General features: G+C 32.8%; 3 protein-coding genes across 4 annotated transcripts; all 3 read right to left on the reverse strand.

Annotated features, from left to right (window-relative positions):
• Positions 1-238: 238 nt before the first annotated feature.
• Positions 239-2,969, reverse strand: LOC131026637 (2-oxoglutarate-dependent dioxygenase 19-like). Of its 2 annotated transcripts, XM_057956554.1 has the most exons (5): positions 2,628-2,969; positions 1,891-2,132; positions 1,383-1,710; positions 690-976; positions 239-337 (listed from the first exon to the last, which is right to left on the reverse strand). In XM_057956554.1, exons 1-4 carry the CDS (start codon positions 2,964-2,966, stop codon positions 713-715), a joined length of 1,173 nt encoding a protein of 390 aa, XP_057812537.1. In that variant the 5' UTR covers positions 2,967-2,969; the 3' UTR covers positions 239-337; positions 690-712. The 2 variants fall into 2 exon arrangements, with proteins under 2 accessions (XP_057812537.1, XP_057812536.1); XM_057956553.1 differs by lacking the exon at positions 239-337 and having other exon boundaries at positions 671-976.
• A 3,330-nt stretch (positions 2,970-6,299) lies between these two features.
• LOC131026646 (2-oxoglutarate-dependent dioxygenase 19-like) lies at positions 6,300-9,144 on the reverse strand. Its single transcript, XM_057956562.1, has 4 exons — positions 8,819-9,144; positions 7,900-8,141; positions 7,493-7,820; positions 6,300-6,679 (listed from the first exon to the last, which is right to left on the reverse strand). Exons 1-4 carry the CDS (start codon positions 9,053-9,055, stop codon positions 6,416-6,418), a joined length of 1,071 nt encoding a protein of 356 aa, XP_057812545.1. The 5' UTR covers positions 9,056-9,144; the 3' UTR covers positions 6,300-6,415.
• A 2,777-nt stretch (positions 9,145-11,921) lies between these two features.
• On the reverse strand, positions 11,922-14,961 carry LOC131026641 (2-oxoglutarate-dependent dioxygenase 19-like). Its single transcript, XM_057956559.1, has 4 exons — positions 14,672-14,961; positions 13,307-13,548; positions 12,694-13,021; positions 11,922-12,298 (listed from the first exon to the last, which is right to left on the reverse strand). The coding sequence occupies exons 1-4, from the start codon at positions 14,921-14,923 to the stop codon at positions 12,032-12,034; spliced, it is 1,089 nt and encodes a 362-aa protein (XP_057812542.1). The 5' UTR covers positions 14,924-14,961; the 3' UTR covers positions 11,922-12,031.
• Positions 14,962-20,386: the final 5,425 nt, after the last annotated feature.

Consider the following 20,386-nt stretch of genomic DNA (forward strand, 5'->3'; position numbering starts at 1 on the left):
GAAAAATATGTTATAATTAGTATTGGGAGTGGTGAAAAGGTGAAAAAGTGTTACTAGTATTGAGAATGGTGAAAAAGTGAAAAGTAAGAATAAATAAAGTATTGTTAGTGGTGGGGTAGTTGTCCAAAAATAGAAAGAAAGAAAGAGGAACTTATTTGGGGGACGTCCCATAATGGAAAAAGAGGAACTTATTTCAGGGACGGAGAGAATATAATATAATTAGATCAACACAAAGAAAGAAAATAAAAAGTACGTTGAAGAAAAAATATTCTTGCACGTCTAATACATGTGGAGGCCACGCTCTGCTAATTAAAATCTTATAAATTCCTTTTTCATTCTATTATTTTATTTATAAAAAAAAACATTCGAAGGGTGAGGGGTTAGACAGACCGCCAACATGTACACATCAACCAGTATCTCAAACACGACGTTCTCTAAAAGTGACAACGCCAAGAGGAATTTAACACGTAAATCAAATTAAACGAACAGAAAACATATATAGATGTAGCCCAAAATTAACTACATCCAATGAGAAACGGAAACATCAGCGAACAAGAGACAAACCAAAAAGAGCTAATTAACTATAATCATGAAATCTAAACCTAAAGTTAAGATAACCAAGTTGATTCATCCTAACCAAAACAAGAAAAAAAACGAGGAGCAGAAAAACAATCATATTAATTCTTCACATTATTTATTTTCGCGTGCAAATTTAATTAGAGTTGTTGATGAATATCATTTGTTGTTCCAAGAGGGATTTTCCATCAACACGAGATTTGGTGAGTTGCGACTCCACGTACTCTTCATACTTCATTGCATTATACTTCGCGCCGCCGTCCTTCTCCACCAGCGCCGCCGCCGGCCCCACCACTGCCTCCCCGGACGGACCATTCGCCACCACGATCGAGATCCTCTCTCTCTCCTCATTCACCACCGCTCTATGCTTCACGCTCTTACACCTCCCGTTTGTGAAAATCTATTCAATTATACAAACAACAAGTTAATTAAGAATACAACTTAATTAATTAATTAATTAATTTATATAAGCATATTACATAATTAAATGCGTCAAAGGGAAAAACTACCCAAATTTTTTTCATAAAATTTAGGATTAATTGCATGCATGTAAGTAAATACAAAAAGTATATCTAAATTTTGATTTTTAATCAATAATATTTTTTTAGTTAATTAAAACATAAACTTTGAACCTGTACGACATTTATCCGATGTGGACACCGGATTTTATTGCGTGAGATTTTTTTATATGAGTTAGAAGAAAATGAGTAATCTATTTTATAAAAGTTTATATATATTTCCCACATATGATGCAACAAAATGAGTATTTCAAATTTTCCATAAATAATAGACTGATATATATATACCTCAAGTTGGTCAGCTGCATTAACCAAAATAGAATTCTGAGGTGAATCAGCGTTGAACCATTTGCCATCATGCTCAATCTGCAGACCATCGACGCCGTTGTGTATGAGAAACGTGAACAAACCTGGATCTGTATGCGCCGGAATGCCGATGGCTTGATCGGGCTGAGGGCAGCGTGGATAGTAATTCGTCGCAAACATTTGAAAACTCGAATCCATCTTCAATATTTCATCCACGTAGCGTTGATTCAATTCTAAAGCTTCGCATACAGCCTCGATTAGCGTAGTAGCTAGTTTTCTGGTGATTTGGGTGTATTCCAACACCGCATCCCTAAAGACATAACACAATGTCAGAAGAAAGTATTTCATCAAGCGTAACATCTATGATGCGTTCACTTAGATGATAATGTAATAAAAGAAATTCATCTTTTCTTTTTTTCCTTCTTTTCTAATGAAAAATTTACAATCAAAGAGAATACACGCTATATTTAAAACATGGGTTATTTTTTACCTTAAGAGTTGGGGTTGGTGAGGGCAATGGAAGTTGGGATGCACGTAGAGCTTAAGGTAATCCCTCCATAGAGTGAAGCTCTGGTTTGAAGTGTTGGCGACGTTGAAATTGCCACATTTGATGGGATCTGAAGCACTCTTCGCTTCGAATTGCTTCTTCTCCGAGTCCGGCAATCTGAAGAATTCTTTCACTGCGATAAACATTGCTTCCATCAAGCTCTCAGGTACGCCGTGATTCACAAGCTTCACACACGAACATTCATTCAGATTATAGGGTCTCTTTTAAAATATAGCCCGAACTTTGATCTGATGCTGACTATTAAATCAAAAATTTTAAATATCATAATGTAGCCTGTATTTATCTACGTTGTTCACTTAATCAACTTAAGATGATGTGTCTTCAAGAAACAAACATCAAAGTTAGTAATATGCTACAAACAGCCTGAAATATTTTTTAAATACTGAAAAATCAACGAAAACTCTCTTTTAAGTTAGTCGGAAGCTATGACTAATTGGCCCTATTATGTAAACAACAATAATAACACTATGAAAATTTCTCTAACTAGCGACGGATTTTCCGTCGCAAAAACGTCGCTTTTTTTTTCCTGTTGCAAACTGATCCTTGCGACGGAAGTCACGGGCCATCGCAAGTCTTGCGACGGACCACCGACGGCGGACTGATCATGTATTACTAGCTCTATATATATTTAATTAATTATGTAATGTAATTGATCTTACGATGAAAAATCCCCATTCTCGACATGCTGCGGCGAGATCGTCGACGGCTTTCGAGCGTTGATGAGGATCGCCGGCGATGAGGGCTGAGAAATCGACGGTGGGGAGTGAGTCGGAAGTGAAAGCAGTGCGCTCATTGCTGAAGTTGAATTTTGAAGGGACCGATTTCAAAGAAGAAGAATCTGCTATAACTTTTAGGGTTGCATCGAATTCAAAGGGCTTAAACGAATCAGAAGCTGCAACAATTGATGCCATTTTCAGCTTAATTTCTTTTTTTTTTCCTTGTAATTTGGTTAAAATGGGAGTTGTAAGGGAAGTATATATAGAGGTAATGAGCTTCATTTTTACCACGTTAATTTTATTAGCCATCCACTTTAGAAATTAATCAATTATTATAATACCTAGTGGCGGGCTACTACCACATGAAATATCTGTGGATTTGAGTGTAAAATACAAATATATATATTTTTTTATTCAAGTTCATGATGGAGGTTTTGATTAGCACAATTGTTCACACAAAATACCAAAATTTTGATGGTTATAAGTATTTTTTTTTTTGAAAAAAGAATGATAATTGGTGCATGGGAGCTTAATCCCCTACACCGTTTAGGGTTGGAAATCATGCGTGTCGAATTATTATCGCGTCGGCCTAATGTTTAAACCAATTTATTAAGGATATGCTCGATCTGAACACGAATCTATCACATATTGTCTAAACCTGAATAGGAGCCTTTTCAAATGCTTGTACCTCTTTTCCAATAGCATAGTAAGTCCTATATATAAATACTTAGGTGTAGTTAATTAGTTAAATCTTTTTTAAATTTTGTAAAGAAGTATTTATTCCATTCACGAAAATATGACCAAATTTATCATTTTCATCCAACAACGAATATATGTTCTAACCTATTTCTAGTAATTTATAGTGTTGTAGCAATGATTTGTCAATTTTACATAGGTACACGTAGCAAGATTCTAGAACAACCATTCAACGATTTCCGTGATTGCGTTTGATTAAAGAGTTAATTAAAAATTATTACTAATATATACTCGAAAAGTCGTGCGCATGTGATCTACCCGCATATACAATTAACTAGAAACACGACAAATGATTTAATGAATATAGAAACTTCACCAACCACTAGGCAAACGTAACGTGTTCATCATTGATGTGATAATTTAATTAGAATAAGATAAATTTAATTAGAGTGAGATATGTTAATTTTCTTTTTTAATTAAAATTATCACATCAGTGATGAGCACGTTATTCTTGTCCACGGTGAATAGGTGATCAATTATGTTCATGAATAAGAAGAGAGAGAGAGAGAATAAAACACTTATAGGTTCAAATATTTATTCACTTCTATTGCTAAATTTTTAAAATTTTAAGATGTTTATTCTTTTGAGTTTGTAAAAGTATTTCTTCTTTTATTTTCAATTTTGTTATTAATTAAGATTTAACGTGCTTTTTTAGATTTGATTTGATTACGTGTGTTAAAATAAAAAGAATATATAAAAATATTAATTAATTGAATCGAGGGGTGGCGTTCCACCCACAAAATACACATGATTTCCACATTATTTACACATGATTTCCACATTATAGTTGCACCAAATTTCTAGCGTATGTAAATTAATTTAGCAGTAAAGTGATTAATGTTTAAGATTAAAGATTTTTCGAATTCACTGTAGTCTAATCTTTAAATTTAATTATTTAATTAATAATTTTATAAAAAAAAGCCTATCAAATTAATAATTTCTGTGGCGGACGCATGCAACATGGGGCAGTTAGGATACACTTGTACCCCATTTTTTTAATAGTATTATAATAATATTTTAAATAATATAATTTTTAATTTGCAGTTAATTTCTTATTCTTATTTTTTGATAAATTACGTAATAAGCAAATAGGGCAGTTAGGATATACCTGTACCCCATTTTTTTAATAGTATTATAATAATATTTAAAATTTTATAATATTTTAAGTAATATACTTTGAGGCACTCTTCCGTGCAACCGGTTGCACTGTGCAACTGATTTCTGAATGACACTAAGTAGTACTCCCTCCGTCCCAAACGAAATATCCTGTTTTCCTTTTTGGGTTGTCCCAAACGAAATGTCATGTTTCCTTTTTTGGCAATACACTCTCTCTCTACACTTAATATTTAAATAATTTCTACCAACTCACTTTATCTACTTTATACACATTTTTTAATCTCTGTGCCGAAAAGAAATAGGCCATTTCGTTTGGGACGGAGGGAGTAATATTTTAAGTAATATACTCCCTCCGTTTTTTTTTTAGTGTCCCATGAAAAAAAAGTACAAATATCAAGGAAGTTGGAGTATTACTTTTATGCCCATATTTATTATTTTCAAAGTGTAATAAATTTATTCTCAAATTTTGAAATATGACACTTAAAAAGGGGTAAAATATGAACTTTGTCATTTTTTATTCTCAAATTTTGAAATAGGACACTTAAAAAGGAACAATAAATTTATATTAATAGGACACTTAAAAAAATAGAAGGAGTACTTTTTAATTAGCGGTTAATTTCTTATTCTTTTTTTTTTTGATAAATTACATAATAAGTAAATCGAAATTCCTGGATTGCCATTCCACGATTTCCGCGATTGTGTTTCATTCATCACAATATTTTATAGTTAATTAAAGATTATAATTAATACTCGAGATATGCGTGATCTTTTCTACTGGCATACAACTACAAGCACTTGATCTGATATAATGATTTAATGTATATAAAAAAGAGAATATAACACTTGATCTGATATATATAATGCGTGCATTATAGGTTCAAATATCTAATTCACTTCTAATTGCTATTTTTCATTATTTTTTTAAGGGGAAGACTTTAATTAATCGTATTACTCAATTAAATTACTGTTTGTGTTAGGTAATGAGTTGCCTTATCGCTAAATGTGTTAGGTAAGTAGTTTATAATCAACACAAAAAAGAAAAAGAAATAGTGTATAATAGATCAGCATAAAACAGAAACTATGCTTATAGAATAGTAGTGTGCCTAATTAATAATCGTGGAGGCCACATACTAATTATTTGTTGACATAATTTAATTTAATTTCCTAAATTGACTTAATTTAATTGACGTTGAATATCTATCATTTGAATTTTGATGTTCCAAGAGGGATTTTCCTCCAACACGAGATTTGGTGAGTTGCAACTCCACGTACTCTTTATACTTCATTGTATTATACATCGCGCCAGTAGCCACCGTCCTTCTCCACCAGCGCCGCCGCCGGCCCGACCACCGCCTCCCCCAGGGACCGTTTGCCACGACGATCGAGATCCTCTCTCTCTCTCCCCGTTCAATGAAAATTTTACAATCAAAATCACTATAAGAATATGAAGTTTTATCAACACATAATTTGTGATAAATAATTATGTGTGGCAATATATTCATACATAATTTGTGACACATAATCAATCGTAGATCTTGATCTAATAACTGGAAATAGTTCCTATTTTATATTTTAAGAAATGTTTTTATTTTAGCTATCTCCAGTATACAGACTATATATCATAGGAATTCTATTATTGGAAAGCAATCATATCTGATTAGCTTATGCTAATCCGCCACTCTATGAAAATAGCAATCATTGCAAAGAAATGCAATATAATATAATTAGGTCAACACAAACAAAGAAAATAAAAAGTACTCGTTGTAGAAAAAATATTCTTGCACGTCTAATGCATGTAGAGGCCACGCTCTGCTAAAAACTTATTAATTCTTTCACATTATTTATTTTCGGTAACAAATTTAATTTGAGTTGTTGATGAATATCATCTGTTGTTCCAAGAGGGTTTTTCCATCGACACGAGATTTGGTGAGTTGCGACTCCACGTATTCTTCATACTTCATTGCATTATACTTCGCGCCACCATCTTTCTCCACCAGGGCTGCCGCCGGCCCCACCACCGCCTCCCCCGACGGACCATTCGCCACCACGATCGAGAACCTCTCTTTCTCCTCGTTCACCACCGCTCTATGCTTCACACTCTTACACCTTCCGTTTGTGAAAATCTATTCATTTATACAAACAAACAAACAACACAATTAGTTAATTAATTTATATATGCATACCACATAATTAATTTATATAATGGGGTGGGCTACCGTGAGAGCACATCTTAAAATAAGAAATAAGAACAATTTTTAATGTATGAATTTTATGTAGAACACGTATGAATTCACCGTATAAAGATCTGAATTGTGAAAAATAAATTTTTGCTACATTTGGGATTCGAACTCAGGGCCATAAATCTATCCAACAGGATTACGAATCAACCGTAGATCTTGATGATTTAAGGGCTGAAAATGATTCTTATTTTATATCTTAATAAATACTCTTATTTTAGCCATTCCCTCTAATTATATATATTAATATTAAAATATATAATAAATATAAGAAACTGTTTAAACATACAATACTTGATACATTATGCATTATTTAGTATTCCCTCCGTCGTCCATGTAAGAATTCCAATTACCTATTTTAATTTCTCTAAGCCAAAAAAATTCACTTCACTTTTGAAATCATTATATCTTATTTATCTATAAATTTATTCCATTTTTTGTATTAACACTACGCCTATTACAAATTGTACGCTTATTTTACATTTTTGCTGACAATAACTTTAACAATCTAATTAAAATCTGTGTCCAGCACACAATGAGATTCTTTTTCATGGATAAATGGAATAATTTTTTTAACGTATTTTATATTTATAGTTATTTTGTGCCCCATAACAAAAAAAATTTGGATCCGTCCCTGATGACGTAAGAAAGCGCATGAATATTTTTAATTTTCTATAAATAATAGAGTGATATACATACCTCAAGTTGGTCAGCTGCATTAACCAAAATAGAATTGTGAGGAGAATCGGCATTGAACCACTTGCCATCATGCTCGATTTGCAGACCGGCGACGCCGTTGTGTATCAGAAACGTGAACAAACCTGGATCCGTATGCGGCGGAATGCCGATGGCTTCGTCGGGCTGAGGGCAGCGTGGATAGTAATTCGTCGCAAACATTTGAAAACTCGAATCCATCTTCAATATTTCTTCCACGTAGCTTTGATTCAACTCTAAAGCTTCACATACAGCCTCAATTAGCTTAGTAGCTAGTTTTCTGGTGATTTGGGTGTATTCCAACACCACATCCCTAATAACATAATCCAATGTCAGATTAAAGTATTTCATCAAGCGTAACATCTATATTTAAAATATGGGTTATTTTTAACCTTAAGAGTTGGGGTTTGTGAGGGCAATGGAAGTTGGGGTGAACGTAGAGCTTAAGGTAGTCCCTCCATAAAGTGAAGCTCTGGTTTGAAGTGTTGGCGACGTTGAAATTGCCACATTTGATGGGATCGGAAGCACTCTTCGCTTCGTATTGCTTCTTCTCCGAGTCCGGCAAGTTGAAGAATTCTTTCATTACTCTAAACATCGCATCCATCAATGTTTCAGGTACTCCGTGATTCACAAGCTGCGCACACGCACGTTCAATTAGATCATATATATATAGGGGGCCGGGTGTTTACTTTGGTGGATAAGCCTTGATTGATAAAAATAGTAAGACTACTCCCTCGTTTACTTTGATAGATTGCAACTTTGGGATATCCCAAGCTAGTTTTTATTATCTAAGCTAGTTTTGCTTAATTCTTATCCATAAAAAGGATGAGATTGGAGTAATCCTACTCTTGAGGATAAAATTACTCAATCATCCATTTTATCAATCGTGCAAAGTAAACGCCCCCATATAGTATTATTTTTAAATTATAGATCGAACTTTAATCTTAAATACAATCAGTATTTATCTCGGTTGCTCACTTAATAGTTCAACCTAAAATTTTCGGCCAACTTAAGATGATGTGTCTTCATGAAAAAACATACATCAAATCCGACACAATTCGAAATATATGCTTTTTTAAATGCTGAAAAAACAAAAAAATTATCTTAATTATTGCTCAAAAACTTGCTACTCACCGACGGAAAATCCGTCGCATTTTTTCGTCGCAAACTAATCATTGCGACGGACTTACGATCGATCCCAGGCCATATCGACGGAATTCGGGGATCGTCGCAAGTCTTGCGGCGATGACGGACTGATATAATAATTACGAGCTATATGTATAATTAATTAATTAAGGTGATTGATCTTACGATGAAGAAACCCCATTCTCGACATGCTGCCGCGAGATCGTCGACGGCTTTGGAGCATTGATGAGGATCGCCGGCGACGAGGGCCGAGAAATCCACGACGGGGAGCGAGTCGGAAGTGAAAGCAGTGCGCTCATTGCTGAAGTTGAATTTTGAAGGAACCGATTTCAAAGAAGAAGATTCTGCTGCAACTTTTAGGGTTGCATCGAATTCAAAGGGCTTAAATGAATCAGAATCCATTTTCAGCTTAATTTTTTTTTTTCTTGTAATTTGGTTAAAATGGGAGTTGTAGGGGAAGTATATATAGAGGTAATGAGCTTCATTTTTACCACGTTAATTTTATAGCAATTCCCACGTTTATTTTATATTAGCCATCCACTTTAGAAATCAATCAATTATTAATACCTAGTGGCGGGCTACTATATATATACCACATGAAATATCTGTGGATTTGAGGGTCAAATACAAATAAATAACACCTTTACACAATAGTGATGGAGCTAGAAAAATTTATTGATGGATTGTAATTAATATTTATCATTATAACTTGAAATTTAATGTTAAAAATAGGAACTAACTAGTCCAAAGTGAGTGTATTTATACGTCAATAATCTTAGGGTGCGTTTTCTTGAGGTATAAGGGAGGGATAAGCTTACATTTACCACCTTATACTTTGTTTGTTTAAATGTATAAAAAATTCGGACAGATTGTATAATTTTTCGGGCAGCCCCTTATCCCTTGGGAAATGGATAATTTTATACCTAAGAGAGGTCGGTATAATTTTATACCACCTTATAAGGAGTGGATAAAATATTATTCTTCAAACTAAATAAGATATAATAAATATGCATGGTCCCCACTTTTATAGATAAGTTTGTACCTTATTATATTATCTCTCAATTTAAGAGGGATAAAAAACAAACACACCCTAAAAATATAGATGAATATTGTTCACAAAAATAAAAGTACATAAAAAAAAGAGATAAATATTTAGAAGGCATAAATAATCAGAAACAACATTTTCAAATGTTTTTGCAGGTAGCCATGTTAATTATGATTAAGAATTAATTGAGAAAAAAATTAAAACCTTTTTGATTGTTTTGTTTTTTCCAATACCATAGCTAGCCATGTCTTCTCAGGGACGGAGCCAGGAATTAATTTCAGGGGGGCCTGAAATTGTCCGCCCCCGAGAAATTTTTTTTGGGCATTCTGTATATTTAAGGTATTTTTTTATTAAAATACGAGCATAATACTAATAATAACGAACAATATTTTCATAGATTATATAATTTCAATATATCACAAAACTTTTTTTGGACATTCCGTATATTTAAGACATTTTTTATTAAAAGGCAAGCATAATAATAACAATAACAAACAACATGTTCATAGATTATATATTTTCTATATATTATAAATTAGTTTCAATACATTATAATTTTTTTTAGCATTTCATACATATTAGGCATTTTTTATTAAAAGACAAGTATAATAGTAATAATAACAAACAATATTTCATAGATTATATAGTTTTAAATAACGAAATTATCCTTAAATTAAGTATATATATAAGAGAATATAATAACCAAATATACTCTTTTATAAAACAAAATTATTTTATAATAGGTATAAATATATATCTATATATATTTTAAAATTAAAATAAAATAAAATAAAATAAAATAAAAAACTCAAAATTTGGGAGGGGGCTCTAGCCCCCCTAGCCCCCGGCTCCGTCCCTGTGTCTTCTAGATACTACGGTAGGTGTTAAGTAGCTATCGTTATCATTAAATAATCGTCAAAATAAATGAACTCTTGTTTTAGTCAAGAGGTTCAAACAATACAAATTTTATTTTATGATGTTCAAATCTTCCAAGTAAAAATAAAATAAAAATGGATGAATTCTCTATGGTTTTTGTACTAGTATATATATCCACAAAAACCTTTTCTATTAATTAATGCGCTGATACAAAATTAATTTATGTAAACTAAAAAAAAACAATACTAATTAATATTATGAGGGTTAAGTAGTGAGCTGCATGTACAGATCCCAGTCCCCATCACTATAGATTCTCTAATTCATGTATAATTTGATTCTATTTTTGTTTTGAAGTTTAATTTTAAAATAGAATCTTTGGGAGTTGGCGTTTTTTTTTTAAATCTTTTTCTTGTTCGACCTATTGTGATATTATTAATTTATTGGGTGCTCATATCATATATAGTTGACTTCTCGATCGATGATAACTACCAATTTAGTAATTTATTAAAATTATATTGTGGCAATGATTAATTAATTTGTCAAGTTTACATAGGCACATGTCATTGGCAAACAAAACATGGGGCGGTGGGGTAAAGCTGTACACCAAATATTTTTAATAATATTATTACTACAATATACAAAAATTAATAATGTTTTAAATAATGGGCCTTTTCCTTTATATCATAACCTTTATCTATTGTCAAAAAATACATAAATTTAAGATTGATTCTACATCGTTTCACGGACGATAATCTCGCCCAAATTTAAGTAGCGGTGCAAACCGATAATAGGGCAGAATATGGCAATTTCGCCCAAATCCAATCTGAATAGTCCCACGACTTGTAATTTCTCACTGTGATATAATAAGATTTGAACGAAATTTCCCACCATGAAACTAGAACCAATCTTAAATTCATATATTTTTATAAATAAAATTTGAATATTTTCTAGCAATAACCCCTAAAGTTGCCTTATCTGTAAGGGTGCGTTTACTTTGGTAGTAAAATTTTCATTTGAAAATTATGGATAAGAAAAGGTGAGGTAATATTATATTTTTCTCATTTTTTTTATCATGTGTTTACTTTGTTAGAAATGGATGGATAAACAAATTGAAATGTTGAAAAATATTTTCACAACCTCCAAATAGGATAATATTATCCAACATTTGTGAGAAAAGAAGTGAAAAGGGGCTGCCCGAATAAATTTTCCAGCCTGCCCGCAGAAAATTATCCATCATAGGAAACATGTGAAAATGATTAAAAATATACTTTTTCTAACATTTTCTATCAAAGTAAACACAAATTTTTAGATCAAAATAAATAGTTTATAATCAACTCAAAAAAGAGATAGCATAAAACAGAAACTATATATGCTTACAGAATAGTAGTCTCAAGTCTGCCCAATAAATATGGAGACTAGTAATTATTTGTGGACATAATTTAATTTCATAAGTTGACTTAATTTAATTGGCGCTGAATATCTATCATCTGTTGTTCCAAGAGGGATTTTCCACCGACACGAGTATTGGTGAGTTGCGACTCCACGTACTCTTCATACTTCATTGCATTATACATCGCGCCGCCATCTTTCTCCACCAGCGCCGCCGCCGGACCAACCACCGCCTCCCCCGACGGACCATTCGCCACCACGATCGAGATCCTCTCTCTCTCCTCGTTCACCACCGCTCTATGCTTCACACTCTTACACCTTCCGTTTGTGAAAATCTGTTCAATTATACAAACAAATAAAGAAACACAACTATGTATACTGGCATTTGCACCCAATGCACATAAATTATTTTTATATTCCAATATATATATAAAGTTGATAACAATTCAATTATTATATTGAATATTATAAATATAATAGAAAATACTAGTATAATTTTAACTAAATATATTTAAGTATAATATAAAAAAATAAAAAAGAATATTACAATAATAAAAAATGAGATTGTGAAAAGGAAAACTATTAAGAAAATATAAGTTAAAAGAAAAGGATTGAAATAAAATAAAATAAATTAAAAAAGAATTAAAAATATATTTATTAGAAAAAAGAGGATGCAATTACCTAATTACTATTCTCCATGAATAATACAGTGATATATCTATATATATACCTCAAGTTGGTCAGCTGCATTAACCAAAATAGAATTGCGAGGGGAATCGGCGTTGAACCACTTGCCATCATGCTCAATTTGCAGACCGGCGACGCCGTTGTGTATCAGAAACGTGAACAAACCTGGATCTGTATGCGCCGGAATGCCGATGGCTTCGTCGGGCTGAGGGCAGCGCGGATAGTAATTTGTCGCAAACATTTGAAAACTCGAATCCATCTTCAATATTTCGCCCACGTAGCGTTGATTCAATTCTAAAGCTTCGCATACAGCCTCAATTAGCTTACTAGCTAGTTTTCTGGTGATTTGGGTGTATTCCGACACCACATCCCTACAAACACAACACAATGTCAGATTGAACTATTTCATCAAGCGTAGCATCTATCAGTACATGAAATAATTAAATATTCTGCCTCAAAATACGCGAATTTGTAATTATTCTATTTTTTTCGTGCAATTGGCAATTGCTTTCAAATTAGCATGAAATATACTGAAATGACATAGTTGGATATTTACGTCACTTCAATTAGACACGACTTCATTGATTCGTCAGAAATTAACAACCATGTGAAAAATCAGAATAAGTGAGAGTTTGTGTATTTAGACGCAATTTCACCTTAAAAGTTGGGGTTGGTGAGGGCAATGGAAGTTGGGATGCACGTAGAGCTTAAGGTAATCCCTCCATAAAGTGAAGCTCTGGTTTGAAGTGTTGGCGACGTTGAAATTGCCACATTTGATGGGATCGGAAGCACTCTTCGCTTCGTATTGCTTCTTCTCCGACTTAGGCAAATTGAAGAATTCTTTCACTGCTCTAAACATTGCTTCCACCAAGCTCTCAGGTACTCCATGATTCACAAGCTTCACACACACACACAAAGATCATATTAAATAATTAATAATATAAACTAGGAACTATGAACACATGATGAGTTTTATGCGAAACGTGATGAATTCGTTGTGAAAAGTGAAGAATTAATTCAAACAATTGAATTTTCGCCTCCTCTATGAGATGAACTTGAGACCATGAATTCATTATGATAAATTCACCATAAATTCCTTATGGTCTTTAATTGCAAATTTATCATTTTGAACTTGAGACCATGAATTCATTCTGATAAATTCACCATAAATTCCTTATGGTGCATTCTCTTTAATTGTCAATTTATCATAAAAAAAATAAAAGATAGATTATTTCTTTAAAGGGTTAAGTATCAGATTGCCCCCTATCGATGACGTCCCTATGGCTTCTAGCCCCCTAAAGTCAGGGGGGAGAGCTGCCCACTACCTTAACGTGACTTTTTGGCACCAATTTCCCCCTCCAGCCTTTCGACGGAGGCAGCTCTCCCCCCTGACTTTAGGGGTCTAAACGCGAGGGGGACCCCTATCGATAGGGGGAAATTGGTGCCAAAAAGCCACGTTAAGGTAGTGGGCAGCTCTCCCGCCTGACTTTAGAGGGCTAAAAATCATAGGGACACCATCGATAGGGGGCAATTTGATACTTAACCCTTCTTTAAATCCCTCATCTTTTCCCCTTCGCTTTCTGTACAAAAGAATTTCACCATTTCTTCTTGGTCATTTTTACTTCAGGGAGGGATAATATTATTCTTCCTTTAAGTGAAAACGAGGGAGCAAAATCAGTGAAATTTTTGTTTATAGAAAATGTGGAAAAATAAATAAGCTTTTAATGGGACAATTTTTTTTTTATCCCATATTTTCTAATAATAAATTTATAATCAACGAAAACACACTCTTATTATAAGATTTATGCACGGAGTAACTACATTCCGATCGTAAGTAATTGCACTGAACCTATAAGTAATTCGATATATATACATATTTCTTTGATAGATTAAAAGTATTAAATAAAGAAATTTAAAAGCTACGTGTCTAATATCTTTGGCCTTAGGCATTAACTAGCTTTGGCCAACACTCACACACAGTAATTCAACATATTTGCTGAGTGTAGAGTAAATGAACTTACGATAAAGAAGCCCCATTCTCGGCATGCTGTGGCGAGATCGTGGACAGCTTTGGAGCGTTGATGAGGATCGCCGCCGACGAGGGCCGAGAAATCGACGGTGGGGAGTGAGTCACAAGTGAAAGCAGAGCGCTCATTGCTGAAGTTGAATTTTGAAGGAACCGATTTCGAAGAAGAAGAATCTGATATAGCTTTTAAGGTAGCATCAAATTCAAACGGTGTAAATGAATCAGAAGCTGCAATTGATACTGCCATTTTCAGTTTATTGTTTGCTTTTTAATTTCTTGAGTTTGAGGTGCAGAATATATATAGAGGTTGTGAGCTTCCTTTTGGCTCTAAAAAAAAAAAAAAAGAAGCTTCCTTTTGTAGCAACACGTGTCATGATGTCATTGGGGTAGTATTAAGTTGATTAGTTCATGAACAAACTCGTTAATTATTAGGTATAATTGATATTTATTAATTTATATATTTCCCCCTTTACAAAAAAAAAAGTTTCACTTACCCTTTTTTTGTCTACGAAAAAGAATCTCATTTCACTTTTTGAACTAACACATCCTACCTTCTCTCATATATTTAACTATAAATTATATTATTCCATTTTTTTAAACTAATATTGTACATTTATTCTAATTTTTTATACTAATATTACCCCTACAAATTATATTTTTATTCTACTTATAATAATTTTATTAAAACTCGTGTCCAGAATGATGAGACTTTTTCTTGTGGACAGCTGAAGTATTGTAATTAGTAATAATTGTATAAAGTCTTTAATCAACTCTATTTATTTTAAGAAAATAATTAATATTTGAATATAAATATAATTTCAAAAGTTTGTTTAGCTTCTATTGGACCTGTGAGCCTCAAAATATTTAGCACTTTGGGCATAATACTCTCTCTATCCTACTTGACTTGGTCTGCTTTCCGTTTTGGATTGTCCCATTCGACTTGTTCTGTTTCTTTTTTAGATAATCAATTTTCACTATAATAAATATAGGCCCACATACTTTTACACTATAATTTTCATCTCCTAAATAATTATGCCGAAAAGAACTAGGTTAAATGAGGTGGGATGGAGGGAATAGTATTCAATTCAACTCGATTCGATTAGACCCCTAATTAGTTAAATCCACCGTTTATGTATAATTTAATCACGAGAGTACAAAAGTTACCTAATAATCATTTGTAAACATGCCAATGAAACCTTGTTCTAATGGCAAAGTTGAGGCACCTAAAGACTCTTATTTGTGAGAGGTCGATCTTAGTTTCAATCTCGTGTGCGTGCGGTGATGTTTTCCCACTTTAGATGGTGTTGTATTCCCGCATGCGTGCGATGTTGTATTATTTGGTGTTGAGGTCCCGCACGCAAGTCGTTTCTCGACTGCGTGCGGTGATGTTTTCCCACTGTTGGGTGGTAGTGAGGTCCCGCATGCGTGCGAGTTGCATAATTGATTATATTCAGATACCTCTTGTAATTTCAAATATACGCCATAGGATTGATAAAACAAACGCATCAGATACCTCCAGATACAATATCAACCATAAGATTGATAAAATAAACGCACCAGATCGTGCCCTAAATCTCACTAAAATTAGGGGGTCTCATTGGAGCGACCCCCTATATATATATATATATATATTTGTGAACATTTATATGGCCGGCGGACTGTAACTTAATTAATTAAAGTTGCCCTCAAAGTCAAAAGTGATGTACCCACCATATTCTAGAAGGAAAAGAGAAAAAGTCTAGAAGAACTTGCTATCTAACCAACAGAAACAATTACATATAATTTGAAAATTAGAGTGTGACATCTAATTAATATGAATACATGCTATTAGATTTTTGCCACCCTCTCTAACTCTTTTCTTTGGCACTTTGCCTCCCGAATGGCATAATGTGTGTATATATATTGATAAAATATTGAACTTCTCAAAAGTGTACATTTGGACAATAATCGCATATGATAAAAGAATATTTAAAAGAATAATATAAAAATAATAATATCTCATATTTGGTAATATTATATAAATTTAATTACTAACTATCAATTGTGATGATTGTTAGAGTTAAATTTATTTAACTCTATTTTTTGTTTTTCAGATGTTTTGTCTTCTTCATTGATTGTTATTTGTTGGGAATACTTTATTGAAAGCTGCAGGGAAAAGGCTGAAGATTAAAGAGGAAGAATTAAAGAAAGACTTAGTCTTTTAACACTAAGCACTAACCATCACCCACGTTCTTCTCCTCACGTTTTCAGCAATAAAACCTTGCTCTACAAATAAAGGGGAAAGCCTCTGCATTCGGTACCAATACACACAAGTATCGAAAGGCAGGACTATTAAGTTGTATTGTTCTAAGTAGGGGCGGAGCCAGACTTTTGATTTAGGGGGGCCCAAAATTTTTTTGAAAGAAAATTAATAATTAAATTAAATTAAATAAAAAATAAATGATAATCAATAACACAATTATAATATTATTTAAATTATATAAAAACACATTTTAACAGATTTTCAAGCTCATATTCATGTTACGATGTATTTTGCAATAAAATTACTAAATATTGAATATTATATATAGTGCAAATACATGATACAGTCACTTTCTAATTTGGAGAAATTTTTAATTGAAATGGTACGAAACGATGTCGTTTAGGCCTCGCAAAAACGTCGTCGTCTTTACTAATCCACGTAGATCCAATTCAACACTCTAGCGATCGAAAAAAATTGAGGGGCAAAATTGCAAAACTTGAAAAAATAGCGATTTAATTCGCCACACTCAAAAGACGTTAAAATTGCAAATTCAAAATAGTTCGTGATTTTATTTTCCAAAATCCATTAAACTTTGTAAGGCAAAATAACTTTCAATATCAGATTCAAAAAATAAATCTCTAGAATCCAATCCAAGCATGATATGCATAAATTAATTATGTGTTTACTTATTCTAAACGTCTTAACTAAAGTTTACATATCAATTACAATATAAAATAGCTCAACAAGATAATGATGTAGATAAAATTATATATTTTTTATTTTCAATATAAAATTACGAAAATATCCTAGTATTTTTCAAAATTCCAGGGGGGTCCAGTGACCCCGCTACCCCACCCCTAGCTCCGCCAGTGGTTCTAAAACTAGATGATAGGATTTGTGTGTATGTGAATACTCTAGTTGTTGCTATCAATCACGATAGGATTAGAATGGATTTCTTTTCTGATCGGATCTACTTAATAAGAGAGATTCTATTAAGTGGATCGTGTAATTGTGAAAGAAATTTTTATAGTGGATTAACAACTGCAATTAATTAACTACAATATAAAATTATTCTATTGTGTTTATTTTATTTTTCCGCTACTTTACTGTCTAGCGTACTTTGTTTTGCGAAAGCAACAACTTTCAATGATAAAATAAATTAAGAAATTATTACGATTCCTTTCAGCTCGAAAAGAAAAACAGTTATTGTTGGTTTTGAATGGTTAGAAATGTTTCGATAGATAAAGTCTATTGTTGGTCTTGTATGGTTAGAAAAGTTTCGATAGATACAGTTTATTGTTGGTTTTGTATGGCTAGAAAAGTTTTGTACGGTTTGGATTCACTAGAGGAAGAGTTTCAATAAATAAAACTCTATTTCTTAAGAAAGTTGAATGAGATACTATGATTTTAGAACTCACGTACGTCGTAGCCGATTCGAACTCAAGATTTTGGCCTCAAATATTAACCGCTTTACCATTAGACCAATACAAGTACACATTATTACATTTCTTTTGTTAAAAGAGCATATCACTCATATATAGTTGAATTTAAAATATAAAATTTGTGATTATTTTTAATAATTAATTTATATGCGTGTGTTGGCCTAGTGATAGAAGGTTAATACCAAAGACCTAAAGTCCTGGATTCGTTTCGAGTCCTCCGTCGCGCGATCTTTGATTGCTTGTGCATTTTATAAAAAAAAAGTCAAATATAAAAGACACATAAGTTTAGGGAGAGAGAAAAGTTTAGGTCAATTTTTCTTGGCACGTTTTTCAAATGAAAAAATAAGATTTTCAACCCTTATAATTATAATCACAGTAAAATTAGTTGAACAACTTGACCAACTTTAATTATTGATCACCGAAGGATGCTTCAAATATCAAATTATGAGAAAACGTGTGGTGGAAATTGTGTCATGTACGAATAGATTAGGCTTAATTTCGTCTCGTAATTAATCTTCAAAAGAAAATCTTGCTTTTTGATTATTTGAATTCAAGTTTTCCACCCTTTTCATTTTCTAATGTCTACAAATAATTGAATGATTAGTTAATATTCTCGAAGCTTAGAGGTATTTCTTCGTTTTGCAAAAGATGAGGTGTCTCGTTCAGACGCCTGCACAGTGCGAACCACTCACATGCTCAAATAGAATAATTGTAAGAGTACTCTATTATAGTATGTCAGTGATCATTGTGCTAACAGTCATACGTAAATCTATCCTAAGAGCATCAGCAGTGGAAATGACCTGATAGTTGACCTGATAGGGGGTCCCATATTGGATTAAGTAGGCTACAGTGGGATGACATGATAACTGGCCTGATCTTTTTAGTTTTGATTAAAAAAAAATTTCATTGGGGCGTGTAAAACACGCGCCCGATTTAAATGTTATCAGGCTTGACCTGATAGTGAGTGGGAGGAGGCTGCAGTGGGCGACCCGATAGAATGGGTGACTCGAAACCCCCTATCAGGTCACCCACTGCGGGTGCTCTAATATATGAGTGATACACACCGTGTAAACAACTGTAGTGACCTTGATATGCAGATGCTAAATGCCTTACCAAGTTAGGGCTTTTATGATTTGTATTAACAAAACAAACTTAAAAGAAAAAGTTCAATTTTCTTTTGGGCCTATATATAGTATAAAATTAATTATGGGCTTGTAGTATTGGGAGTGGGCCGAAAGATTTTATTTTATTTATTCTTGTGGATTTTGAAAAGGAAATACTAGGGATTAGGATTTATTAGAACTATACTCCCTTTGTCTCATTTATTTTGATCTTTTTTTCGACACAATTATTTAGAAAAATAAAATTATAGTATAAAGGTGTTTGAATCCATATTTAATAATATAGTTTATCTAAAAATAAAATTATAGTATAAAGGTGTTTGAATCCATATTTAATAGTATAGTTTATCTAAACAATAAATATGTCAAGTCAAATGAGACATACCGAGTAACTAAAAAATCGAGATTTATGTTAAGATTATGATTCATGTTTCCATTGGCATTTTATTCTAGCACCAAAGCTGCATATAAACTGTTTCCTTACCTTACCAAAAGGAATTTAAGAAAACATAATTAGCTAGGCAAAAACATGGGTCGGGCGAGTCTACGCTCGGGTCGCAGGTCACAAGTCGGATAATTCAAAGTAATTATTATTGTGATAAAAAATAATAATCGACATGAAGAAAATTCAAGCGTCACTTTTTTTCACGATAATTGTTATTTTTACTCACGAGAACTTATATTTTTCATTTACTTGTCAAGTAATTAATATTGTAATAAAAAGTAACCATTGATATGAAGAAAGATAATATTTTTATATTATATTTTTTCAAGACACAGATGCACTCCGTTGCCACGCCCTGGGCCACGGTTCGCCAAAGCCGCCTTTGCGCCCTGCTAGCGTTGTCAGTCGCGGTCGCGCCCTCTCCGGTCTCACAGGAAACCAACTCAATTAGCTATTTTCT

This window comes from Salvia miltiorrhiza, chromosome 5 (genome assembly GCF_028751815.1).
Source record: "Salvia miltiorrhiza cultivar Shanhuang (shh) chromosome 5, IMPLAD_Smil_shh, whole genome shotgun sequence".
NCBI classification, from domain to species: Eukaryota; Viridiplantae; Streptophyta; class Magnoliopsida; order Lamiales; family Lamiaceae; genus Salvia; species Salvia miltiorrhiza.